At 39.0% G+C, this 24,686-nt stretch overlaps 1 protein-coding gene across 6 annotated transcripts in view; it reads left to right on the top strand.

Annotated features, from left to right (window-relative positions):
* Nucleotides 1-24,686, top strand: part of daam2 (dishevelled associated activator of morphogenesis 2) — a 108,751-nt gene that overhangs the window by 48,987 nt on the left and 35,078 nt on the right. For all 6 annotated transcript variants that reach the window (XM_079852528.1, XM_079852530.1, XM_079852532.1 and 3 more), the window contains exon 4: nt 24,200-24,274. In XM_079852528.1, the coding sequence (XP_079708654.1) occupies nt 24,200-24,274 (75 nt within the window). The remainder of the gene's footprint in view (nt 1-24,199; nt 24,275-24,686) is intronic.

The following is a 24,686-nucleotide window of genomic DNA, read 5'->3' as shown; positions in this document are numbered from 1 at the left end:
TACATTCACTCCAATATGGCGGCCAGTCACATTGTTGATAAATAACATATGAGATATCGTTGAAATCGGCATAAGCCAAGGAATATATTGACATAAAGAAATCAAATTTCAAGCAATGTTAGCAAAAGTTATAAGCGTTTTTTCAAAAAACAATGATATCTCTGGAACACTAGGTGGCGCTGTGATCAAATTTCTCAGGTACCTTCGGGCCATGCTAATGATGATCCATACCAAATTTGGTGAAGAAATTTCAAATAGTTTAAAAGATATTGCAAATTATGACATCATTCAAAATGGCGGACACGTGGTACATCCCATCATGGCAAAATCGATATCCACGGATTTGTCATGACCCAAGGAATCGATAGACACCAAGTTTATAATTTTCTGACAAACTGTTCATAAGTTATTGGCCAAAATATGCATTTTCCATATCTCATGACCCGTAGGTGGCGCTGTTCCCAACTTTGGCATGGAACCTCAGATCATGCTTCCGATGAAGTGTACCAATTTTCGTTTCGATTGATCAAAGTTTGGCCGAGCTATAGCTTCTGAACCAATTTTGGGTCGACCTCGTTAAGTTTGCGACATCATAACTTTTTTTTTTCCAATATAGCAAAAAAATCGGGGACAGTACTTTTATGCGGCTCAGTCCGAAGATCATTTGAGTACATGTTTGGACAAAATTAGACCAATTTTGAAGGAGGAGTAGCAAAAAAACTGCATACTGTACTTTTCAAAATGGCCACTACTGTAATGGGCGGAGTCTTGATGTAAGATATTGGTTCTGATCAGCATGATGAGATAAATCAGGTGTACTAAGTTTCATTTTTCTAGATCAAAGGGTTCAAAAGTTATAACCATTTCAATGTTGGATTTTTGAACTGCTGGTGGCGCTATAGAGTTGGTCCTAGAGACTCAAAAATTGCTACAATTACTTTTCATTACCATCACTACAAGTGTGCCAAATTTCATCATTTTCCTATGTATGGTTCATAGGGCTGCCATAGACTTCAAGAGGAGGAAGAAGAATAATAATAATAAATATAGCTGCAAGCAGCAATACGGGGCCAAGCCCTGCAAGGCAGAGCAAGCAACAGCCGCTGTAGCGCAATGCGGAGCCAGAAGAGCAAAACATCAGAAATTTAATGTACATCAAGCACAGTAAGCACATCAATTACAGCAGCACAGCTAGCATTTAAGCACCAACAGCAGTGCAGAGCCGGAAGGAATTTAAATTATTATTTTATACACAATTTCAAAGTCGCCCCACACTGGTCTCGAACCCACGACCACAATGGTTCGGGATTCATGACGCATGGTTGAACCACTTGCGCCACCCAGAGGACATGTTTTACAAAGCTGCAGAGGAGAGGCTTCAGTGTGTGAATGAGCACACAAAATCATGTTAACGAGATTAGCATGCTAAGCTAACTTAATGCTAATATAGCTTATGATGTGGTACATCCAATGCTGGCAAAATAGATATCCTCAGATTCGACATGACGCAAGGAATCGATAGACACCAATTTTATGATTTTGTGACAAACTGTTCACAAGTTACAGCCTCTGAACCAATTATGGGTTGACCTCATTAAGTTTGCGACATCATAACTTTTTTTTTCCAGTATAGCAAAAAAATCGGGGACAGTACTTTTATGCGGCTCAGTCCGAAGATCATTTGAGTACATGTTTGGACAAAATTAGACCAATTTTGAAGGAGGAGTAGCGAAAAAACTGTTTTACATTCACTCCAATATGGCGGCCAGTCACATTGTTGATAAATAACATATGAGATATCGTTGAAATCGGCATAAGCCAAGGAATATATTGACATAAAGAAATCAAATTTCAAGCAATGTTAGCAAAAGTTATAAGCGTTTTTTCAAAAAACAATGATATCTCTGGAACACTAGGTGGCGCTGTGATCAAATTTCTCAGGTACCTTCGGGCCATGCTAATGATGATCCATACCAAATTTGGTGAAGAAATTTCAAATAGTTTAAAAGATATTGCAAATTATGACATCATTCAAAATGGCGGACACGTGGTACATCCCATCATGGCAAAATCGATATCCACGGATTTGTCATGACCCAAGGAATCGATAGACACCAAGTTTATAATTTTCTGACAAACTGTTCATAAGTTATTGGCCAAAATATGCATTTTCCATATCTCATGACCCGTAGGTGGCGCTGTTCCCAACTTTGGCATGGAACCTCAGATCATGCTTCCGATGAAGTGTACCAATTTTCGTTTCGATTGATCAAAGTTTGGCCGAGCTATAGCTTCTGAACCAATTTTGGGTCGACCTCGTTAAGTTTGCGACGTCATAACTTTTGATCAGAGAAGAATAAAAAAAATCGGGGACAGTACTTTTATGCGGCTCAGTCCGAAGATCATTTGAGTACATGTTTGGACAAAATTAGACCAATTTTGAAGGAGGAGTAGCAAAAAAACTGCATACTGTACTTTTCAAAATGGCCACTACTGTAATGGGCGGAGTCTTAATGTAAGATATTGGTTCTAATCAGCATGATGAGATGAATCAGGTGTACTAAGTTTCATTTTTCTAGATCAAAGGGTTCAAAAGTTATAACCATTTCAATGTTGAAATTTTGAACTGCTGGTGGCGCTATAGAGTTGGACCTAGAGACTCAAAAATTGCTACAATTACTTTTCATTACCATCACTACAAGTGTGCCAAATTTCATCATTTTCCTATGTATGGTTCATAGGGCTGCCATAGACTTCAAGAGGAGGAAGAAGAATAATAATAATAATAAATATAGCTGCAAGCAGCAATACAGGGGCCAAGCCCTTAAACGCACCGCAAGCAGAACAAGTATGGCGCACAGCAAGCACAGCCAGCACATCATGTACATGAAGCACAGCAAGTACTGTAAGCACTGCAGCGCAGCATATATTTAAGCACCAACAGCAGTGCGGAGCCAGAAGAACAAAAAGAGCAGAAATTGAATATACATGTAAATGTACATCAAGCACAGCAGCGCAGCAAGCATTTAAGCACCAAAAGCAGTGCAAAGCCGGAAGGAATTGAAATGACAACTTTATACAAAGTTTTAATGTTGTTCCACACAGGACTCGAACCCACGACTGGAATGATTCGAGATTCATGACATGTGGTTTAGCAACTTCCGCCACTCAGAGGACGTGAATTGGTTAGCAAGGCAACAAACACAGGCTAGCTCAACTTTGCAGACGAATATCTCGGGAATGGTAGCGAATATCAAAAATCTGTTCAGTAATTTCTGTGCGGCTCGGTCCAAAGATCATTTGATAAAATTTCTGTTCAAACTGTTCAAAAGTTATTGGCCAAAATAGCCATTTTCCAGATCTCATGACCCGTAGGAGGCGCTGTTCCCAACTTTGGCATGGAACCTCAGATCATGCTTCCGATGAAGTGTACCAATTTTCGTTTTGATTGATCAAAGTTTGGCAGAGCTATAGCTTCTGAACCAATTTTGAGTCGACCATGTTAAGTTTGCCACATCATAACTTTTTTTTTTCCAGTATAGCAAAAAATTCTGTTCAGTCATTTCTATGCGGATCAGTCCGAAGATCATTTGAGCACATGTTTGGACAAAATTGGACAAAATTTGAAGGAGGAGTAGCGAAAAAAATGTTTTTCATTTGTTCCAATATGGCGGATAGTCACATTGTTGGAAAATGACAAATGAGATATCGACGGAATCGGCATAAGCCAAGGAAAATAATGAAGCAAAGAACTCAAAATTTTAATTTTTTTTTCAAAAGTTATAAGCGTTTTTGCAAAAGACCTTATATCTCTGGAACACTAGGTGGCGCTGTGTTAAGTCTTCTCATGTACCTTCAGGGAATTGTGTCAATCATCCATACTAAATTTTGTGAAGATATGTCAAATAGTTTAAAAGTTATTGCAAATTATAACAAACTTCAAAATGGCGGCCACGTGGTTCATCCGATCTTGACAAAATTGGCATCCACGGATTTGGCATGATGCAAGGAATCCATAGATACCACATTTATGGTTTTCTGACAAACTGTTCAAAAGTTATTGACCAAAGTAGCAATTTTCCATATCTCATGACCCGTAGGTGGCGCTGTTTCCAACTTTGGCAGGGAACCTCAGATCATGCATCCGATGAAGTGTACCAATTTCTGTTTCGATTGATCAAACTTTGGCCGAGATACAGCCTCTTAGCCGATTTTGGGTGGATCTTGTTAAGTTTGCAACAACATAACACTTTTTTTTCCAGTATAAAAAAAATTCTGTTCAGTCATTTCTATGCGGCTCAGTCCGAAGATCATTTGAGCACATGTTTGGACAAAATTGGACAAAATTTGAAGGAGGAGTAGCGAAAAAACTGAACACTGTACTTTTCAAAATGGCCACTACTGTAATGGGCGGAGTCTTAAGTTAAGGTATTGCTTGTGATCAGTATGATGAGAGGAATCAGGTGTACTAAGTTTCATGTCTCTAGATCAAAGGGTTCAAAAGTTATAACCATTTCAATGTTGATTTTTTGAACTGGTGGTGGCGCTATGGAGTTGGTCCTAGAGACTCAAAAATGGGTCCAATTACTATTTATTACCATCACTAGAAGTGTACCAAATTTCATCATTTTCCTATTTACGGTTCATAGGGCTGCCATAGACTTCCATTGGCGGAAGAAGAAGAATACTATTATTCTGACAATTCCAATTACTAATATAGCTGCAAGCAGCAATACGGGGCCAAGCCCTGCAAGGCAGAGCAAGCAACAGCCGCTGTAGCGCAATGCGGAGCCAGAAGAGCAAAACATCAGAAATTTAATGTACATCAAGCACAGTAAGCACATCAATTACAGCAGCACAGCTAGCATTTAAGCACCAACAGCAGTGCAGAGCCGGAAGGAATTTAAATTATTATTTTATACACAATTTCAAAGTCGCCCCACACTGGTCTCGAACCCACGACCACAATGGTTCGGGATTCATGACGCATGGTTGAACCACTTGCGCCACCCAGAGGACATGTTTTACAAAGCTGCAGAGGAGAGGCTTCAGTGTGTGAATGAGCACACAAAATCATGTTAACGAGATTAGCATGCTAAGCTAACTTAATGCTAATATAGCTTATGATGTGGTACATCCAATGCTGGCAAAATAGATATCCTCAGATTCGACATGACGCAAGGAATCGATAGACACCAATTTTATGATTTTGTGACAAACTGTTCACAAGTTACAGCCTCTGAACCAATTATGGGTTGACCTCATTAAGTTTGCGACATCATAACTTTTTTTTTCCAGTATAGCAAAAAAATCGGGGACAGTACTTTTATGCGGCTCAGTCCGAAGATCATTTGAGTACATGTTTGGACAAAATTAGACCAATTTTGAAGGAGGAGTAGCGAAAAAACTGTTTTACATTCACTCCAATATGGCGGCCAGTCACATTGTTGATAAATAACATATGAGATATCGTTGAAATCGGCATAAGCCAAGGAATATATTGACATAAAGAAATCAAATTTCAAGCAATGTTAGCAAAAGTTATAAGCGTTTTTTCAAAAAACAATGATATCTCTGGAACACTAGGTGGCGCTGTGATCAAATTTCTCAGGTACCTTCGGGCCATGCTAATGATGATCCATACCAAATTTGGTGAAGAAATTTCAAATAGTTTAAAAGATATTGCAAATTATGACATCATTCAAAATGGCGGACACGTGGTACATCCCATCATGGCAAAATCGATATCCACGGATTTGTCATGACCCAAGGAATCGATAGACACCAAGTTTATAATTTTCTGACAAACTGTTCATAAGTTATTGGCCAAAATATGCATTTTCCATATCTCATGACCCGTAGGTGGCGCTGTTCCCAACTTTGGCATGGAACCTCAGATCATGCTTCCGATGAAGTGTACCAATTTTCGTTTCGATTGATCAAAGTTTGGCCGAGCTATAGCTTCTGAACCAATTTTGGGTCGACCTCGTTAAGTTTGCGACGTCATAACTTTTGATCAGAGAAGAATAAAAAAAATCGGGGACAGTACTTTTATGCGGCTCAGTCCGAAGATCATTTGAGTACATGTTTGGACAAAATTAGACCAATTTTGAAGGAGGAGTAGCAAAAAAACTGCATACTGTACTTTTCAAAATGGCCACTACTGTAATGGGCGGAGTCTTAATGTAAGATATTGGTTCTAATCAGCATGATGAGATGAATCAGGTGTACTAAGTTTCATTTTTCTAGATCAAAGGGTTCAAAAGTTATAACCATTTCAATGTTGAATTTTTGAACTGCTGGTGGCGCTATAGAGTTGGACCTAGAGACTCAAAAATTGCTACAATTACTTTTCATTACCATCACTACAAGTGTGCCAAATTTCATCATTTTCCTATGTATGGTTCATAGGGCTGCCATAGACTTCAAGAGGAGGAAGAAGAATAATAATAATAATAATAATAAGAAAACTAACAGATACAATAGGTGCCATAGCCCCTTCGGGGCTTGGCCCCTAATAATAATAAGAAAACTAACAGATACAATAGGTGCCATAGCCCCTTCGGGGCTTGGCCCCTAATAATAAGAAAACTAACAGATACAATAGGTGCCATAGCCCCTTCGGGGCTTGGCCCCTAATAATAATAAGAAAACTAACAGATACAATAGGTGCCATAGCCCCTTCGGGGCTTGGCCCCTAATAATAATAATAAGAAAACTAACAGATACAATAGGTGCCATAGCCCCTTCGGGGCTTGGCCCCTAATAATAAGAATTTTTATTGTTTTGAAATACTAAAATTAGTAAGTGTCTTCAGGACAATAGTTAAAACGTTGTCCAACCTGAATGTTAATTTTAACTTTAACAATACTTAAAGCTTTAAACCAAACAAATGCATGTATAATAGTTTATGTAGTTAACTTAATTTATAAAAGCCAGCTTAATTAAAAAAAAATAGGTTTACTTAGACCATGACAACATCAAATCACACCCTTCTACTCTCTAGCTCACTACACACAATGCATAAAAGGAAATTGACATGAGAATGAACACATAAAGGCAAAAAGTATTAATATGAAGAAAATGCTTACATTGCAAGAATAGTAGATTGTCAAGGACTGCTATAGAAATCATTTTTGATCACAAAACTTTCTGAATACTCAAGACTTCAGGTGAGACTCAACATAGAATAAACAATGTTTCTAATCCCAGAAGAAAGATTAAAAAAATACTTAACTGGAAAATACAGAAACCATTTTATGAAGTTGGACAGGACTCGAACTCACAACCTCTGGGTGATGTGACTGTTACTCATCTAGTAGTACCATTGGGAAAACTGTTTTTTTTTTACATTTTTACCAAGATGCCAAAGTTCAATAAATCAAGTCAAGCGTTAATCTTTATATGAATGTGCCACATATCATATTCTAATGAGTTACTTTTCAGAAAGACACTATGTCTGTAACACAATGGTTTGGGCTCATGGCACATGGTTTAGCATTTTACGCTTAAGCTGCAGAGGAGAGGCTTCAGATTAAGAATGAGCACACAATAAGCACACAAAAGAATTACTTAGCATCTCAACCAGTTAAGCATGCTAAGATATCTTAATGCTAATGTAACTTATGGTTAGCCAATGTGGAGCCAGAAGAGCAAAAAGAGCAGAAATAGAATGTACATGAAGAACAGATAGGTTCAGAAGTACTTATGGATGAAATCAAAACAAGCAGCATTAGCGCAATAGATTAGAAAAATGCCTGAACAAAACAGGAATCAACACAATTTTTATACTCATCCAACACAGGGTTCGAACCTACAACCAGAACGGCTCAGGATTAGAAGCACATGGTTTAGCAGACTGCACCACTCAGAGGATGTACAATCACAAACTTCAGATGAGAGGCTTCAGTGTAAGAATGAGCACACAAAAGCAAGTTAACCAGATTAGCATGCTAAGCTATCTTAATGCTGATGTAGCTTATGGCTTATGATGACGTGGTACATCCAATCCTGGCAAAAAAGATATCCTCGGATTCGACATGACGCAAGGAATCGATAGAGACCAATTTTATGATTTTGTGACAAACTGTTCACAAGTTACAGCCTCTGAACCAATTATGGGTCGACCTCGTTAAGTTTGCGACATCATAACTTTTTTTTTCCAGTAGAGCAAAAAAATCGGGGACAGTACTTTTATGCGGCTCAGTCCGAAGATCATTTGAGTACATATTTGGACAAAATTAGACCAATTTTGAAGGAGGAGTAGCGAAAAAACTGTTTTACATTCGCTCCAATATGGCGGCCAGTCACATTGTTGAAAAATAACATATGAGATATCGTTGAAATCGGCATAAGCCAAGGAATATATTGACATAAAGAAATCAAATTTCAAGCAATGTTGGCAAAAGTTATAAGTGTTTTTTCAAAAAACAATGATATCTCTGGAACACTAGGTGGCGCTGTGATCAAACTTCTCATGTACCTTCGGGCCATGCTAATGATGATCCATACCAAATTTGGTGAAGAAATTTCAAATAGTTTAAAAGATATTGCAAATTATGACATCATTCAAAATGGCGGACACGTGGTACATCCCATCATGGCAAAATCGATATCCACGGATTTGTCATGACCCAAGGAATCGATAGACACCAAGTTTATAATTTTCTGACAAACTGTTCATAAGTTATTGGCCAAAATATGCATTTTCCATATCTCATGACCCGTAGGTGGCGCTGTTCCCAACTTTGGCATGGAACCTCAGATCATGCTTCCGATGAAGTGTACCAATTTTCGTTTCGATTGATCAAAGTTTGGCCGAGCTATAGCTTCTGAACCAATTTTGGGTCGACCTCGTTAAGTTTGCGACGTCATAACTTTTGATCAGAGAAGAATAAAAAAAATCGGGGACAGTACTTTTATGCGGCTCAGTCCGAAGATCATTTGAGTACATGTTTGGACAAAATTAGACCAATTTTGAAGGAGGAGTAGCAAAAAAACTGCATACTGTACTTTTCAAAATGGCCACTACTGTAATGGGCGGAGTCTTAATGTAAGATATTGGTTCTAATCAGCATGATGAGATGAATCAGGTGTACTAAGTTTCATTTTTCTAGATCAAAGGGTTCAAAAGTTATAACCATTTCAATGTTGAATTTTTGAACTGCTGGTGGCGCTATAGAGTTGGACCTAGAGACTCAAAAATTGCTACAATTACTTTTCATTACCATCACTACAAGTGTGCCAAATTTCATCATTTTCCTATGTATGGTTCATAGGGCTGCCATAGACTTCAAGAGGAGGAAGAAGAATAATAATAATAATAAATATAGCTGCAAGCAGCAATACGGGGCCAAGCCCTGCAAGGCAGAGCAAGCAACAGCCGCTGTAGCGCAATGCGGAGCCAGAAGAGCAAAACATCAGAAATTTAATGTACATCAAGCACAGTAAGCACATCAATTACAGCAGCACAGCTAGCATTTAAGCACCAACAGCAGTGCAGAGCCGGAAGGAATTTAAATTATTATTTTATACACAATTTCAAAGTCGCCCCACACTGGTCTCGAACCCACGACCACAATGGTTCGGGATTCATGACGCATGGTTGAACCACTTGCGCCACCCAGAGGACATGTTTTACAAAGCTGCAGAGGAGAGGCTTCAGTGTGTGAATGAGCACACAAAATCATGTTAACGAGATTAGCATGCTAAGCTAACTTAATGCTAATATAGCTTATGATGTGGTACATCCAATGCTGGCAAAATAGATATCCTCAGATTCGACATGACGCAAGGAATCGATAGACACCAATTTTATGATTTTGTGACAAACTGTTCACAAGTTACAGCCTCTGAACCAATTATGGGTTGACCTCATTAAGTTTGCGACATCATAACTTTTTTTTTCCAGTATAGCAAAAAAATCGGGGACAGTACTTTTATGCGGCTCAGTCCGAAGATCATTTGAGTACATGTTTGGACAAAATTAGACCAATTTTGAAGGAGGAGTAGCGAAAAAACTGTTTTACATTCACTCCAATATGGCGGCCAGTCACATTGTTGATAAATAACATATGAGATATCGTTGAAATCGGCATAAGCCAAGGAATATATTGACATAAAGAAATCAAATTTCAAGCAATGTTAGCAAAAGTTATAAGCGTTTTTTCAAAAAACAATGATATCTCTGGAACACTAGGTGGCGCTGTGATCAAATTTCTCAGGTACCTTCGGGCCATGCTAATGATGATCCATACCAAATTTGGTGAAGAAATTTCAAATAGTTTAAAAGATATTGCAAATTATGACATCATTCAAAATGGCGGACACGTGGTACATCCCATCATGGCAAAATCGATATCCACGGATTTGTCATGACCCAAGGAATCGATAGACACCAAGTTTATAATTTTCTGACAAACTGTTCATAAGTTATTGGCCAAAATATGCATTTTCCATATCTCATGACCCGTAGGTGGCGCTGTTCCCAACTTTGGCATGGAACCTCAGATCATGCTTCCGATGAAGTGTACCAATTTTCGTTTCGATTGATCAAAGTTTGGCCGAGCTATAGCTTCTGAACCAATTTTGGGTCGACCTCGTTAAGTTTGCGACGTCATAACTTTTGATCAGAGAAGAATAAAAAAAATCGGGGACAGTACTTTTATGCGGCTCAGTCCGAAGATCATTTGAGTACATGTTTGGACAAAATTAGACCAATTTTGAAGGAGGAGTAGCAAAAAAACTGCATACTGTACTTTTCAAAATGGCCACTACTGTAATGGGCGGAGTCTTAATGTAAGATATTGGTTCTAATCAGCATGATGAGATGAATCAGGTGTACTAAGTTTCATTTTTCTAGATCAAAGGGTTCAAAAGTTATAACCATTTCAATGTTGAATTTTTGAACTGCTGGTGGCGCTATAGAGTTGGACCTAGAGACTCAAAAATTGCTACAATTACTTTTCATTACCATCACTACAAGTGTGCCAAATTTCATCATTTTCCTATGTATGGTTCATAGGGCTGCCATAGACTTCAAGAGGAGGAAGAAGAATAATAATAATAATAATAAATATAGCTGCAAGCAGCAATACAGGGGCCAAGCCCTTAAACGCACCGCAAGCAGAACAAGTATGGCGCACAGCAAGCACAGCCAGCACATCATGTACATGAAGTACAGCAAGTACTGTAAGCAGCACTGCAGTGCAGCATATATTTAAGCACCAACAGCAGTGCGGAGCCAGAAGAACAAAAAGAGCAGAAATTGAATATACATGTAAATGTACATCAAGCACAGCAGCGCAGCAAGCATTTAAGCACCAAAAGCAGTGCAAAGCCGGAAGGAATTGAAATGACAACTTTATACAAAGTTTTAATGTTGTTCCACACAGGACTCGAACCCACGACCGGAATGATTCGAGATTCATGACATGTGGTTTAGCAACTTCCGCCACTCAGAGGACGTGAATTGGTTAGCAAGGCAACAAACACAGGCTAGCTCAACTTTGCAGACGAATATCTCGGGAATGGTAGCGAATATCAAAAATCTGTTCAGTAATTTCTGTGCGGCTCGGTCCAAAGATCATTTGATAAAATTTCTGTTCAAACTGTTCAAAAGTTATTGGCCAAAATAGCCATTTTCCAGATCTCATGACCCGTAGGTGGCGCTGTTCCCAACTTTGGCATGGAACCTCAGATCATGCTTCCGATGAAGTGTACCAATTTTCGTTTTGATTGATTAAAGTTTGGCAGAGCTATAGCTTCTGAACCAATTTTGAGTCGACCATGTTAAGTTTGCCACATCATAACTTTTTTTTTTCCAGTATAGCAAAAAATTCTGTTCAGTCATTTCTATGCGGATCAGTCCGAAGATCATTTGAGCACATGTTTGGACAAAATTGGACAAAATTTGAAGGAGGAGTAGTGAAAAAACTGTTTTTCATTTGTTCCAATATGGCGGATAGTCACATTGTTGGAAAATGACAAATGAGATATCGACGGAATTGGCATAAGCCAAGGAAAATAATGAAGCAAAGAACTCAAAATTTGAACAATTTTTTCAAAAGTTATAAGCGTTTTTGCAAAAGACCTTATATCTCTGGAACACTAGGTGGCGCTGTGTTCAGTCTTCTCATGTACCTTCAGGGAATTGTGTCAATCATCCATACTAAATTTTGTGAAGATATGTCAAATAGTTTAAAAGTTATTGCAAATTATAACATACTTCAAAATGGCGGCCACGTGGTTCATCTGATCTTGACAAAATTGGCATCCACGGATTTGGCATGATGCAAGGAATCCATAGATACCACATTTATGATTTTCTGACAAACTGTTCAAAAGTTATTGACCAAAGTAGCAATTTTTCATATCTCATGACCCGTAGGTGGCGCTGTTCCCAACTTTGGCATGGACCCTCAGAACATCCTTCCAATGAATTGTACCAATTTTCGTTTCGATTGATCAAACTTTTGCCGAGATACAGCCTCTTAGCCAATTTTGGGTCAACCTCGTTAAGTTTGCGACACCATAACTTTTGAACAAAGATGAATAAAAAAAATCGGTTCAGTCATTTCTGTGCGACTCAGTCCGAAGATCATTTGAGCACATGTTTGGACAAAATTGGACAAAATTTGAAGGAGGAGTAGCGAAAAAACTGAATTCTGTACTTTTCAAAATGGCCACTACTGTAATGGGCGGAGTCTTAATGTAAGGTATTGGTTGTGATCAGCATGATGAGAGCAATCAGGTGTACTATGTCTCATTTCTGTGGATCAAACGGTTCAAAAGTTATAACCATTTCAATGTTGAATTTTTGAACTGGTGGTGGCGCTATAGAGTTGGTCCTAGAGACACAAAAATTGCTACATTTACTATTCATGGTCATCAATACAAGTGTGCCAAATTTCATCATTTTCCTATGTACGGTTCATAGGGCTGCCATAGACTCCCATTTGCGGAAGAAGAAGAATTGTTATTTTGACAATAACAATTGCTAATATAGCTGCAAGCAGCAATACGGGGCCAAGCCCCTGAAGGGGCTGTAGTGCAATGCAGAGCCAGAAGAGCAAAAACATCAGAAATTAAATGTACATGTAAATGTACATCAAGCACAGCAAGTACTGTAAGCACAGCAGCACAGCAAGCATTTAAGCACCAACAGCAGTGCGGAGCCAGAAGAACAAAACATCAGAAATTAAATGTACATGTAAATGTACATCAAGCACAGCAAGTACTGTAAGCACAGCAGCACAGCAAGCATTTAAGCACCAACAGCAGTGCGGAGCCAGAAGAACAAAAAGAGCAGAAATTGAATATCCGTGTAAATGTACATCAAGCACAGCAAGCAAAGCGACCATTTAAGCACCAACAGCAGTGCAGAGCCGGAATGAATTGAAATGAAAACCTTATACCCAATTTTAAAGTTGCCCCACAGAGGATTCGAACCCACGACCTGAATAGTTCTGGATTCATGACACGTGGTTTAGCAACTTGCGCCACTCAGAGGACAGAAGTTGCAGAGGAGAGGCTTCAGAGTAAGATTAAGCACAAACAAATCATGTTAACCAGATTAGCATGCTAAAATAGCTTAATGCTAATGTAGATTATGGTTAACCTGATAGCTGAAGAGCCACATTAGAAAGAATGGCATTTGGTTAGCATGTTAACCAATGATTATGCTAAGCTAACTAGCATAATGCAACAAACACAAGCAAGGTCAACTTTGGAGACAAATATCTCGAGAACAGTAGTGAATATCAAAAATCTGTTCAGTCACTTCTGTGCGGCTCAGTCCAAAGAACATCTGATCAAATTCTGGGCAAAATTGAGCAAAATTTGAAGGAGGAGTAGCGAAAAAACTGTTTTTCATTTGCTCCAATATGGCGGACAGTCACATTGTTGGAAAATGACAAATGAGATATCGTCGGAATCTGCAAAAGCCACAGAACATAATGACATAAAGAAATCAAAATTTTAACAATGTTTTCAAAAGTTATAAACGTTTATGCATAAGACCTTATATCTCTGGAACACTAGGTGGCGCTGTGTTCAAAGTTCTCAGGTACCTTCAGGACTTGCTAATGATGATCCATACTAACTTTTGTGAAGATATGTCAAACAGTTTAAAAGTTATTGCAATTTATGACAAAATTCCAAATGGCGGACACGTGGTTCATCCGATCTTGGATAATTCAGTATCCACGGATTTGGCATGATGCAAGGAATCCATAGATACCACATTTATTATTTTCTGACAAACTGTTCAAAAGTTATTGGCCAAAATAGCTATTTTTCATATCTCATGACCCGTAGGTGGCGCTGTTCCCAACTTTGGCAAGGAACCTCAGATCATGCTTCCGGTGAAGCGTACCAATTTTCGTTTCGATTGATCAAACTTTGGCCGAAATACAGCCTCTGAACCAATTTTGGGTCGACCTCGTTAACTTTGCGACATCATAACTTTTTTTTTTCCAGTATAGCAAAAAATTCTGTTCAGTCATTTCTGTGCGGCTCAGTCCAAAGATCATTTGAGCAAATTTTGGAGAAAATTGGACAAATTTTGTAGGAGGAGTAGCGAAAAAACTGAATACTGTACTTTTCAAAATGGCCACTACTGTAATGGGCGGAGTCTTAATGTAAGGTATTGGTTGTGATCAGCATGATGAGTGGAATCAGGTGTACTAAGTTTTATGTCTCTAGATCAAAGGGTTCAAAAGTTATAACCATTTCAATGTTGAATTTTTGAACTGGTGGTGGCGCTATGGAGTTGGTGCTAGAGACTCAAAAATTGGTCCAATTACTATTCATTACCATCACTAGACGTGTACCAAATTTCATCATTTTCCTATGTACAGTTCATAGGGCTGCCATAGACTTCCATTGGCGGAAGAAGAAAAATACTATTATTCTGACAATAACAATTGCTAATATAGCTGCAAGCAGCAATACGGGGCCAAGCCCTGCAAGGCAGAGCAAGCAACAGCCGCTGTAGCGCAATGCGGAGCCAGAAGAGCAAAACATCAGAAATTTAATGTACATCAAGCACAGTAAGCACATCAATTACAGCAGCACAGCTAGCATTTAAGCACCAACAGCAGTGCAGAGCCGGAAGGAATTTAAATTATTATTTTATACACAATTTCAAAGTCGCCCCACACTGGTCTCGAACCCACGACCACAATGGTTCGGGATTCATGACGCATGGTTGAACCACTTGCGCCACCCAGAGGACATGTTTTACAAAGCTGCAGAGGAGAGGCTTCAGTGTGTGAATGAGCACACAAAATCATGTTAACGAGATTAGCATGCTAAGCTAACTTAATGCTAATATAGCTTATGATGTGGTACATCCAATGCTGGCAAAATAGATATCCTCAGATTCGACATGACGCAAGGAATCGATAGACACCAATTTTATGATTTTGTGACAAACTGTTCACAAGTTACAGCCTCTGAACCAATTATGGGTTGACCTCATTAAGTTTGCGACATCATAACTTTTTTTTTCCAGTATAGCAAAAAAATCGGGGACAGTACTTTTATGCGGCTCAGTCCGAAGATCATTTGAGTACATGTTTGGACAAAATTAGACCAATTTTGAAGGAGGAGTAGCGAAAAAACTGTTTTACATTCACTCCAATATGGCGGCCAGTCACATTGTTGATAAATAACATATGAGATATCGTTGAAATCGGCATAAGCCAAGGAATATATTGACATAAAGAAATCAAATTTCAAGCAATGTTAGCAAAAGTTATAAGCGTTTTTTCAAAAAACAATGATATCTCTGGAACACTAGGTGGCGCTGTGATCAAATTTCTCAGGTACCTTCGGGCCATGCTAATGATGATCCATACCAAATTTGGTGAAGAAATTTCAAATAGTTTAAAAGATATTGCAAATTATGACATCATTCAAAATGGCGGACACGTGGTACATCCCATCATGGCAAAATCGATATCCACGGATTTGTCATGACCCAAGGAATCGATAGACACCAAGTTTATAATTTTCTGACAAACTGTTCATAAGTTATTGGCCAAAATATGCATTTTCCATATCTCATGACCCGTAGGTGGCGCTGTTCCCAACTTTGGCATGGAACCTCAGATCATGCTTCCGATGAAGTGTACCAATTTTCGTTTCGATTGATCAAAGTTTGGCCGAGCTATAGCTTCTGAACCAATTTTGGGTCGACCTCGTTAAGTTTGCGACGTCATAACTTTTGATCAGAGAAGAATAAAAAAAATCGGGGACAGTACTTTTATGCGGCTCAGTCCGAAGATCATTTGAGTACATGTTTGGACAAAATTAGACCAATTTTGAAGGAGGAGTAGCAAAAAAACTGCATACTGTACTTTTCAAAATGGCCACTACTGTAATGGGCGGAGTCTTAATGTAAGATATTGGTTCTAATCAGCATGATGAGATGAATCAGGTGTACTAAGTTTCATTTTTCTAGATCAAAGGGTTCAAAAGTTATAACCATTTCAATGTTGAATTTTTGAACTGCTGGTGGCGCTATAGAGTTGGACCTAGAGACTCAAAAATTGCTACAATTACTTTTCATTACCATCACTACAAGTGTGCCAAATTTCATCATTTTCCTATGTATGGTTCATAGGGCTGCCATAGACTTCAAGAGGAGGAAGAAGAATAATAATAATAATAAATATAGCTGCAAGCAGCAATACGGGGCCAAGCCCTGCAAGGCAGAGCAAGCAACAGCCGCTGTAGCGCAATGCGGAGCCAGAAGAGCAAAACATCAGAAATTTAATGTACATCAAGCACAGTAAGCACATCAATTACAGCAGCACAGCTAGCATTTAAGCACCAACAGCAGTGCAGAGCCGGAAGGAATTTAAATTATTATTTTATACACAATTTCAAAGTCGCCCCACACTGGTCTCGAACCCACGACCACAATGGTTCGGGATTCATGACGCATGGTTGAACCACTTGCGCCACCCAGAGGACATGTTTTACAAAGCTGCAGAGGAGAGGCTTCAGTGTGTGAATGAGCACACAAAATCATGTTAACGAGATTAGCATGCTAAGCTAACTTAATGCTAATATAGCTTATGATGTGGTACATCCAATGCTGGCAAAATAGATATCCTCAGATTCGACATGACGCAAGGAATCGATAGACACCAATTTTATGATTTTGTGACAAACTGTTCACAAGTTACAGCCTCTGAACCAATTATGGGTTGACCTCATTAAGTTTGCGACATCATAACTTTTTTTTTCCAGTATAGCAAAAAAATCGGGGACAGTACTTTTATGCGGCTCAGTCCGAAGATCATTTGAGTACATGTTTGGACAAAATTAGACCAATTTTGAAGGAGGAGTAGCGAAAAAACTGTTTTACATTCACTCCAATATGGCGGCCAGTCACATTGTTGATAAATAACATATGAGATATCGTTGAAATCGGCATAAGCCAAGGAATATATTGACATAAAGAAATCAAATTTCAAGCAATGTTAGCAAAAGTTATAAGCGTTTTTTCAAAAAACAATGATATCTCTGGAACACTAGGTGGCGCTGTGATCAAATTTCTCAGGTACCTTCGGGCCATGCTAATGATGATCCATACCAAATTTGGTGAAGAAATTTCAAATAGTTTAAAAGATATTGCAAATTATGACATCATTCAAAATGGCGGACACGTGGTACATCCCATCATGGCAAAATCGATATCCACGGATTTGTCATGACCCAAGGAATCGATAGACACCAAGTTTATAATTTTCTGACAAACTGTTCATAAGTTATTGGCCAAAATATGCATTTTCCATATCTCATGACCCGTAGGTGGCGCTGTTCCCAACTTTGGCATGGAACCTCAGATCATGCTTCCGATGAAGTGTACCAATTTTCGTTTCGATTGATCAAAGTTTGGCCGAGCTATAGCTTCTGAACCAATTTTGGGTCGACCTCGTTAAGTTTGCGACGTCATAACTTTTGATCAGAGAAGAATAAAAAAAATCGGGGACAGTACTTTTATGCGGCTCAGTCCGAAGATCATTTGAGTACATGTTTGGACAAAATTAGACCAATTTTGAAGGAGGAGTAGCAAAAAAACTGCATACTGTACTTTTCAAAATGGCCACTACTGTAATGGGCAGAGTCTTAATGTAAGATATTGGTTCTAATCAGCATGATGAGATGAATCAGGTGTACTAAGTTTCATTTTTCTAGATCAAAGGGTTCAAAAGTTATAACCATTTCAATGTTGAATTTTTGAACTGCTGGTGGCGCTATAGAGTTGGACCTAGAGACTCAAAAATTGCTACAATTACTTTTCATTACCATCACTACAAGTGTGCCAAATTTCATCATTTTCCTATGTATGGTTCATAGGGCTGCCATAGACTTCAAGAGGAGGAAGAAGAATAATAATAATAATAATAATAAGAAAACTAACAGATACAATAGGTGCCTTGCCCCTTCGGGGCTTGGCCCCTAATAAGAAAACTAACAGATACAATAGGTGCCATAGCCCCTTCGGGGCTTGGCCCCTAATAATAAGAAAACTAACAGATACAATAGGTGCCATAGCCCCTTCGGGGCTTGGCCCCTAATAATAAGAAAACTAACAGATACAATAGGTGCCATAGCCCCTTCGGGGCTTGGCCCCTAATAAGAAAACTAACAGATACAATAGGTGCCATAGCCCCTTCGGGGCTTGGCCCCTAAATATAACCACGCGACTCTCTGTCGCACATTAGAGAAATTACCGTATAGACAGGAGGAGAAGCTCGCAGGCAATCAGGGGGACGTGGAGGCATATAGTCCAATAAAGTCAAGAGAGAAGCCCATAGAGAGTCATAAAGTTGCTCCAGCTCCTAACTCATGGACAGCTCCTACACACGCTCTCCGTCTCTGGAAGATTCGGAAGGGAATGATTCAGATTTCTCTTGGCACAGCTACTAGAAGACTTACAGCTGTCAGACAGGTTGCTCATGTCACATCTACGTCGTCAAGCTCAGTTTGAGTCTGCACAGTACGCTCAGCCATCAGGAAGTGAGTGCTTCTAATTGACTTCACTTTTCTCCGTTGAAGTCTACGGGGTCGCTGTGTCCATTTCTTATACTGTCTATGGTTCAAATGGGTTGAGTATGGCTGGTTACACATGCTACTACAAGAGCCATGGTTCGCAAAGAGCTTACAAAGCATAAACGGGATTGTTGAACGGTATATGTAGTTGACAGCTAAAAAAAATAAAGATTTCCAAGGCATTAGATAAACAATGGAACACAGTGAAGACATTCATCATTGAGTTGAATACAAGAAAGTATGGCACAACTGTGACATTATCAAGAACTCCAAAATTGACAAAGAGAAAACCGGTAAGGGAGGCTGGCAAATAGGCTTCCCATTTCCAGGACACGCATATTTCATCACTGATATACCACGACACAAATCGGCACAATGCCAAATGATTTTGTCTCGTTATAACAGCGGAAACGACTTAAAATACTCTGTAATTTATGGTCATACAGATAAGAGTAAGACTGCCATTTATTGGAGGGACAGAAATCTCTCAGATTTCATCAAAAAGATCTTTATTTGTGTTCTGAAGATGAACGAAAGTCTTACGGGTTTGAAACAACATGAGGGTGAGTAATTAATGACAGAATTTTAATTTTTGGGTGAACTATCCCTTTAACATGTCTGGAATGTTTTTGCAAAGAAGAGTGGGAAAATATTCAGGAGTCAAGATGTGCCTAATGCAATCAATGGGTGCTTCAATTAAGTGTTAGTTTACACTTATTATTTTTTTCTCTGAAATTTGACATGTTGGTTTTCAGGGACATTCCATATGTTGTAATTATTACATTACATTAAACATGCAAACATTTTTGACATGACTTATCTTTGTTTACTTTTTTACATCACAAAAACCAGCTGTTTTAACAGGGATGTGAAGTTTTTTTATATCCACTGTTAATGTATTATATGTAGGCTATTATTATTATTTGGAGACCGCTAGAACAGCCAATGCTGTGCCTGCCTGAGGTTCCAAGGAAAGCATTTGCAAATGTCCATTTCATCTCTACATCTTTTTGAGCTCCTGCCCTGAGCTGTCACTCTACTGAGGTAATAAGGAACAGATCCACCCAATAATATAGCTAATATCGTTGGCATGCCAATAAAAGTTTAAAGGTTAAACATGTGTTTGCATTGTTCTCAAACTCACATAATCTTTTCTACCTTAAGGATACATTCCGATTATGCAATCTACAAAAATTCAATATCCTGTAGCCTACTTTTTTTTCCACCCAACTTGGAGGCTTTTTTTCCACACTATTAAAGGGACCTGAGTGCAAAAGCCATCCTTTTAGATCCAATCTAAAGTATCTATAGAAGTATCTGTCCTCGATTTCTTTGATTCATCATGAAGCACTTCTTATTTGCTTGAAATTACAACTAAACTGTCTGATTTGTACAGAGATGTCAGGTTTACATTCAGCTTGGCAGTATAAAAGACACGCAAGAACAGATTTATAAAAGAAAAAAAATTGTGACGTCTTTTACATGGCAATTTGGCACAAAGTCAACCCTTTTGAGAGTGATGATTTGTAAACAGCATACCAGTTGTTTGTGTATAAGGTTGCAGAGTGCACACCCTTCACAAACATTTATCTGTTTCCTGTTTGGATAACTGTGTCATCATATTCGCATTTTGACAGCTGGACCCTCAAAGAAGTCTTTGAGTTCAGCCAGAAATGCTCCAAATCTCCATAAACACTCATGAGCGCAATCTGAAAGATGAAACTGTGTTCAAACAAAACCACAGAAATCTGAGAGTTGGAGAAACATGTCAGCGAACACATAACCCCAGAGGTCACCCTGGTCATGGTGGGATTGAATTGTACACTGAGAGAATGAGCTTCTTGAGTAAAGGCAGCCAAACGTATCCATTATTCCAATGGAACACTGTGTGGAAACAAATTCCATTGATGCTGATTAACAAAACAAAAGAAAATGATTCTAGACTTTGTATTTGGGTTTCTTCTCTAAACTGTGTTTGACCCATACTGGGAATCTGCTGGCAAAAATAATGTTTATTATCGTTACCTCCTCTATTGCTCCTTTTTATTGATAGTGCAAATATTGACACATAAGAGGAGCAGTTCACTACTGTGCTGACCTTAAGCCAAGAATGCCCCATCTCTCTACCGCTTTTTATTTGTACCAGAGAGGGAAATAAGGGTGTTCTGATAACCTTCGTGAGCTGGTCAGGGTAAATGTTCGGAGCAACGTGACATGATTGAGACTGTGAGTGATAAGAAATTGAGGGGTGAAGAATGTGAAAACTCATTAAACTGTATAATCTATTTGTCACAATCAGTTTGGCTGCAGCTGACATCTCTGTACAAATCGGAAAAACAACACATGATCGAGCTCCAGGCCAAGCTGTAGTGCTGCGTTCCAGCATTGTTTCGCTCTGATGTTGAACACTTACCGCTGAGAGGAAAGAAGCGAGTTGCTTGAATCTAATTGCAAGTTATACATCCTAGGTTGTTGTTGTTTTGTCTGGCTTGACTGTGTGTTGTGTAGTGTAGTGCACAAATCTCTGTTCTTCAAATATTTCTGATAATTGCCATCTTACACATCGTGTTCTAACTACATGCGACGCGACGCACGATAAAAGGTTCTTTTACATGTTAATCAGAGTTTTTGTCCTAACCAGCCATGACGGCGACACAATTCTTTTTTTAGAAATGGTTTCTATTTTTCTGCGACGTCGCGGCTGGAACAACAAACACAAAGTGTGGCAATGATAATCTCATGAGCTTTATTTAATGTTAAAAGCATGCTCCAGCTTTGTAGCTGCAAAAGCAACAATGGATAATTCACCTCAGATCTTGAAATTAAAGGAACACTCCACCTTTTTTTTTAAATATGGCTTATTCACCTTCTTTCCTACATTTAGATAGGTGGGCAAATGCATTTTTGTCTCAGTGCATGGATTGTTTTAGTTTGATAGGGTCAGCGATAGCTTAGCTTAGCTTAGCTTAATGAATGGAATCCTTTGTTGCCAGCTAGCATGTCCTGAGTAAAAGTGATACAAAAAAAAAACCCACCTAATTACTTCTTGTGGCCTGCGTATTCACAACGAGTACAAATAGCGATGCAGATTAACACTAGGCGATTTCCTAGGCAGATATTGACTTGGGACTATATTAGGGGGAAGCACAGGCGAAGCACTGCTACTTGGGTGCAGAGATCACGCAACACATGAAATCCCACGACTTGTGAATACAGGTAGAATATGGGTCAATCTATACATGCGTCATGTTTAAAATAATCACTTACTCTGTGGACAGTGGTCCATTTGGTCCATTCGGCGTGGGGCGTTTTTTCCAGTTCACTTTATCACACCGGAAAAAAATCGAGTACTGCAGGATGGATCAACGCCGTGAAATCCTCGGTAGCTGTGACACAACTGCGGGCACGCTCATCTTGATCTGACGTGTTGAGCCTGGTCATCAATGGAAGCAACTTGCCACTCGCCACAGCACAGACACTCTATTTCAGTCGGCATAGATTGGCATATTCCTCCACATTCACACCACCAGTTCGTGTTGGCTCTCATCCTCATGTCCTCAGGCTGTTGAGCGATCGCAACCTCCTCCTCCTGTCGTTCTATTTCCAAAGCACGCAGCTCTTCTCCTGAAAATTCTGGTTCATAGAGGTATGGTTCTGGATCTTGACTGTCTGAGAAGTCACCCTCTCCGTCTCTCACAAAATCAGCCATGTTCATCGCCATTCATGTACTGTAGGAAAAATAGCCATCTACTATTCACGCCGGTATGTTGACGGAAGTCGTGGGATTTCATGTGTTGCGTGATATCTCTGCTCCCAAGTAGCAGTGCTTCGCCTGTGCTTCCCCCTAATATAGTCCCAAGTCAGTATCTGCCTAGGAAATCGCCTAGTGTTAATCTGCATCGCTATTTGTACTTGTTGTGAATACGCAGGCCACAAGAAGTAATTAGGTGGGTTTTTATTTTATTTTATCACTTTTACTCAGGACATGCTAGCTGGCAACAAAGGATTCCATTCATTAAGCTAAGCTAAGCTAGCGCCGACCCTGTCAAACTAAAACAATGCATGCACTGAGACAAAAATGCATTTGCCCACCTATCTAAATGTAGGAAAGAAGGTGAATAAGCCCTATTTCAAAAAACGATTGAGTGTTCCTTTAAATAAATGGAAACAAGAACGTTCAAACTGTGAACAAACAAGTGTATTCTTTGACAAAGATTGTTTTAGTAACTCAGTAGCCTATGTATTTTTAATAATGTTTAAATGGTGTAATATTTGTGAATTTGATTGTGTAGCGACTTATCCATTTTCTTGCGAGTGGCATCAAGATTAGGCTACTCTCTGGTGCCGCGAGACTCCGCCCACACGCTGTTCTGATTGGCTGTGAGTTTTGATTGATTTTGACGCATCTCGCAGTCGCGTCACGTCTAGTGTGGACAGACAAATTATTTGTCGCTGGAATCTTATCGCATCGCGTCTGGTTAGGACACGGTGTTAGTATCATATCGTATCCCTCTGTTGTACAAGACATCACATTTTGTGTGAAATTTAAAAGGTTAAAAGGTAAAACTCCTGCAAGATACAAACAAGCAGCATAATGGTTGGAAACTTTAATTTGAAAATAATACTTTTGCAGCCAACAATCACAGAATACAACCCAGTTAGGAAGGCAACAGGGAAAGTCAGTCCATGTTCAGCATAGAAATTATATTACCTGATAAACATATACCAAGATAAGATGGGCTCAGATTAACCCTTATATTAGAACCTGAACTGTTTGATATGATCTCCGGTGATTAAAACTAAAATGTTTTAACTAAAAACAACTAGAGCATCTTGCACAACAAGTCAGAAGAAAACCAAAACTAATCCCAGACCTCAGGCTCCAAAGCACCATGACTCCATTTCATTACAGTTTTTCAGTCTTCTCTGTAAACACTGATCTAGTCATTTTACTTGTTTGGGAATAAACAATTTCAGTTATCATAGGCTGGTTCATATTGACATAAGTAAGAGACATCCTCTGAGGGGGGAATGCATTGCCAAGTTGTTGTTTTTTTCTCCCCCGTAGTTAGCTAATGAATACAATGTGGAATCTACTATATTATAACTCTCTCTGGTGTTCTTGCCTTAGGAACAAGAGGACCCCAACAAGCTTGCTACCAGTTGGCCTGATTACTATATAGACCGCATCAACTCCATGGCAGCTGTAAGTATTTACTCTATTACCTTTACATTTCTTACATGCACAGAAGCATTTGCACCCTTTGTGATAAAAGCCGATTTTGACACCAGTTGAGGTGGGGAAAACTTATCCTCGATAAAGTTCTAATGATTTAAGGTTCATGTGGAATAACATGGAGATTAGCTACTAAAATGTGAGCTTTTTCCTTACATTTTGTCCACACACAGAAATAACAACAGTGTGTTTTGGTTGGACACACTGCAGTCAAAGCTTCATCTGATTTCATTGAGTTTGACGAGTTTAATGATTCTAGTGATTCTGATCTACTGCTGGTAATTTGTCTGGCATTTGTCTTGTGTTGGGCATATATAGTGCCTGAGTTTGCAGTCTAAATTAATTCACTAAATAAGACAATTATTCTGAGTGTTCCTTATTC

Source organism: Squalius cephalus, assembly GCF_949319135.1.
Source record: "Squalius cephalus genome assembly, chromosome: 20".
NCBI lineage: Eukaryota > Metazoa > Chordata > Actinopteri > Cypriniformes > Leuciscidae > Squalius > Squalius cephalus.
The sequence above is the reverse complement of the archived record's forward strand: the minus strand, read 5'-3'. Positions and strand labels throughout refer to the sequence as shown.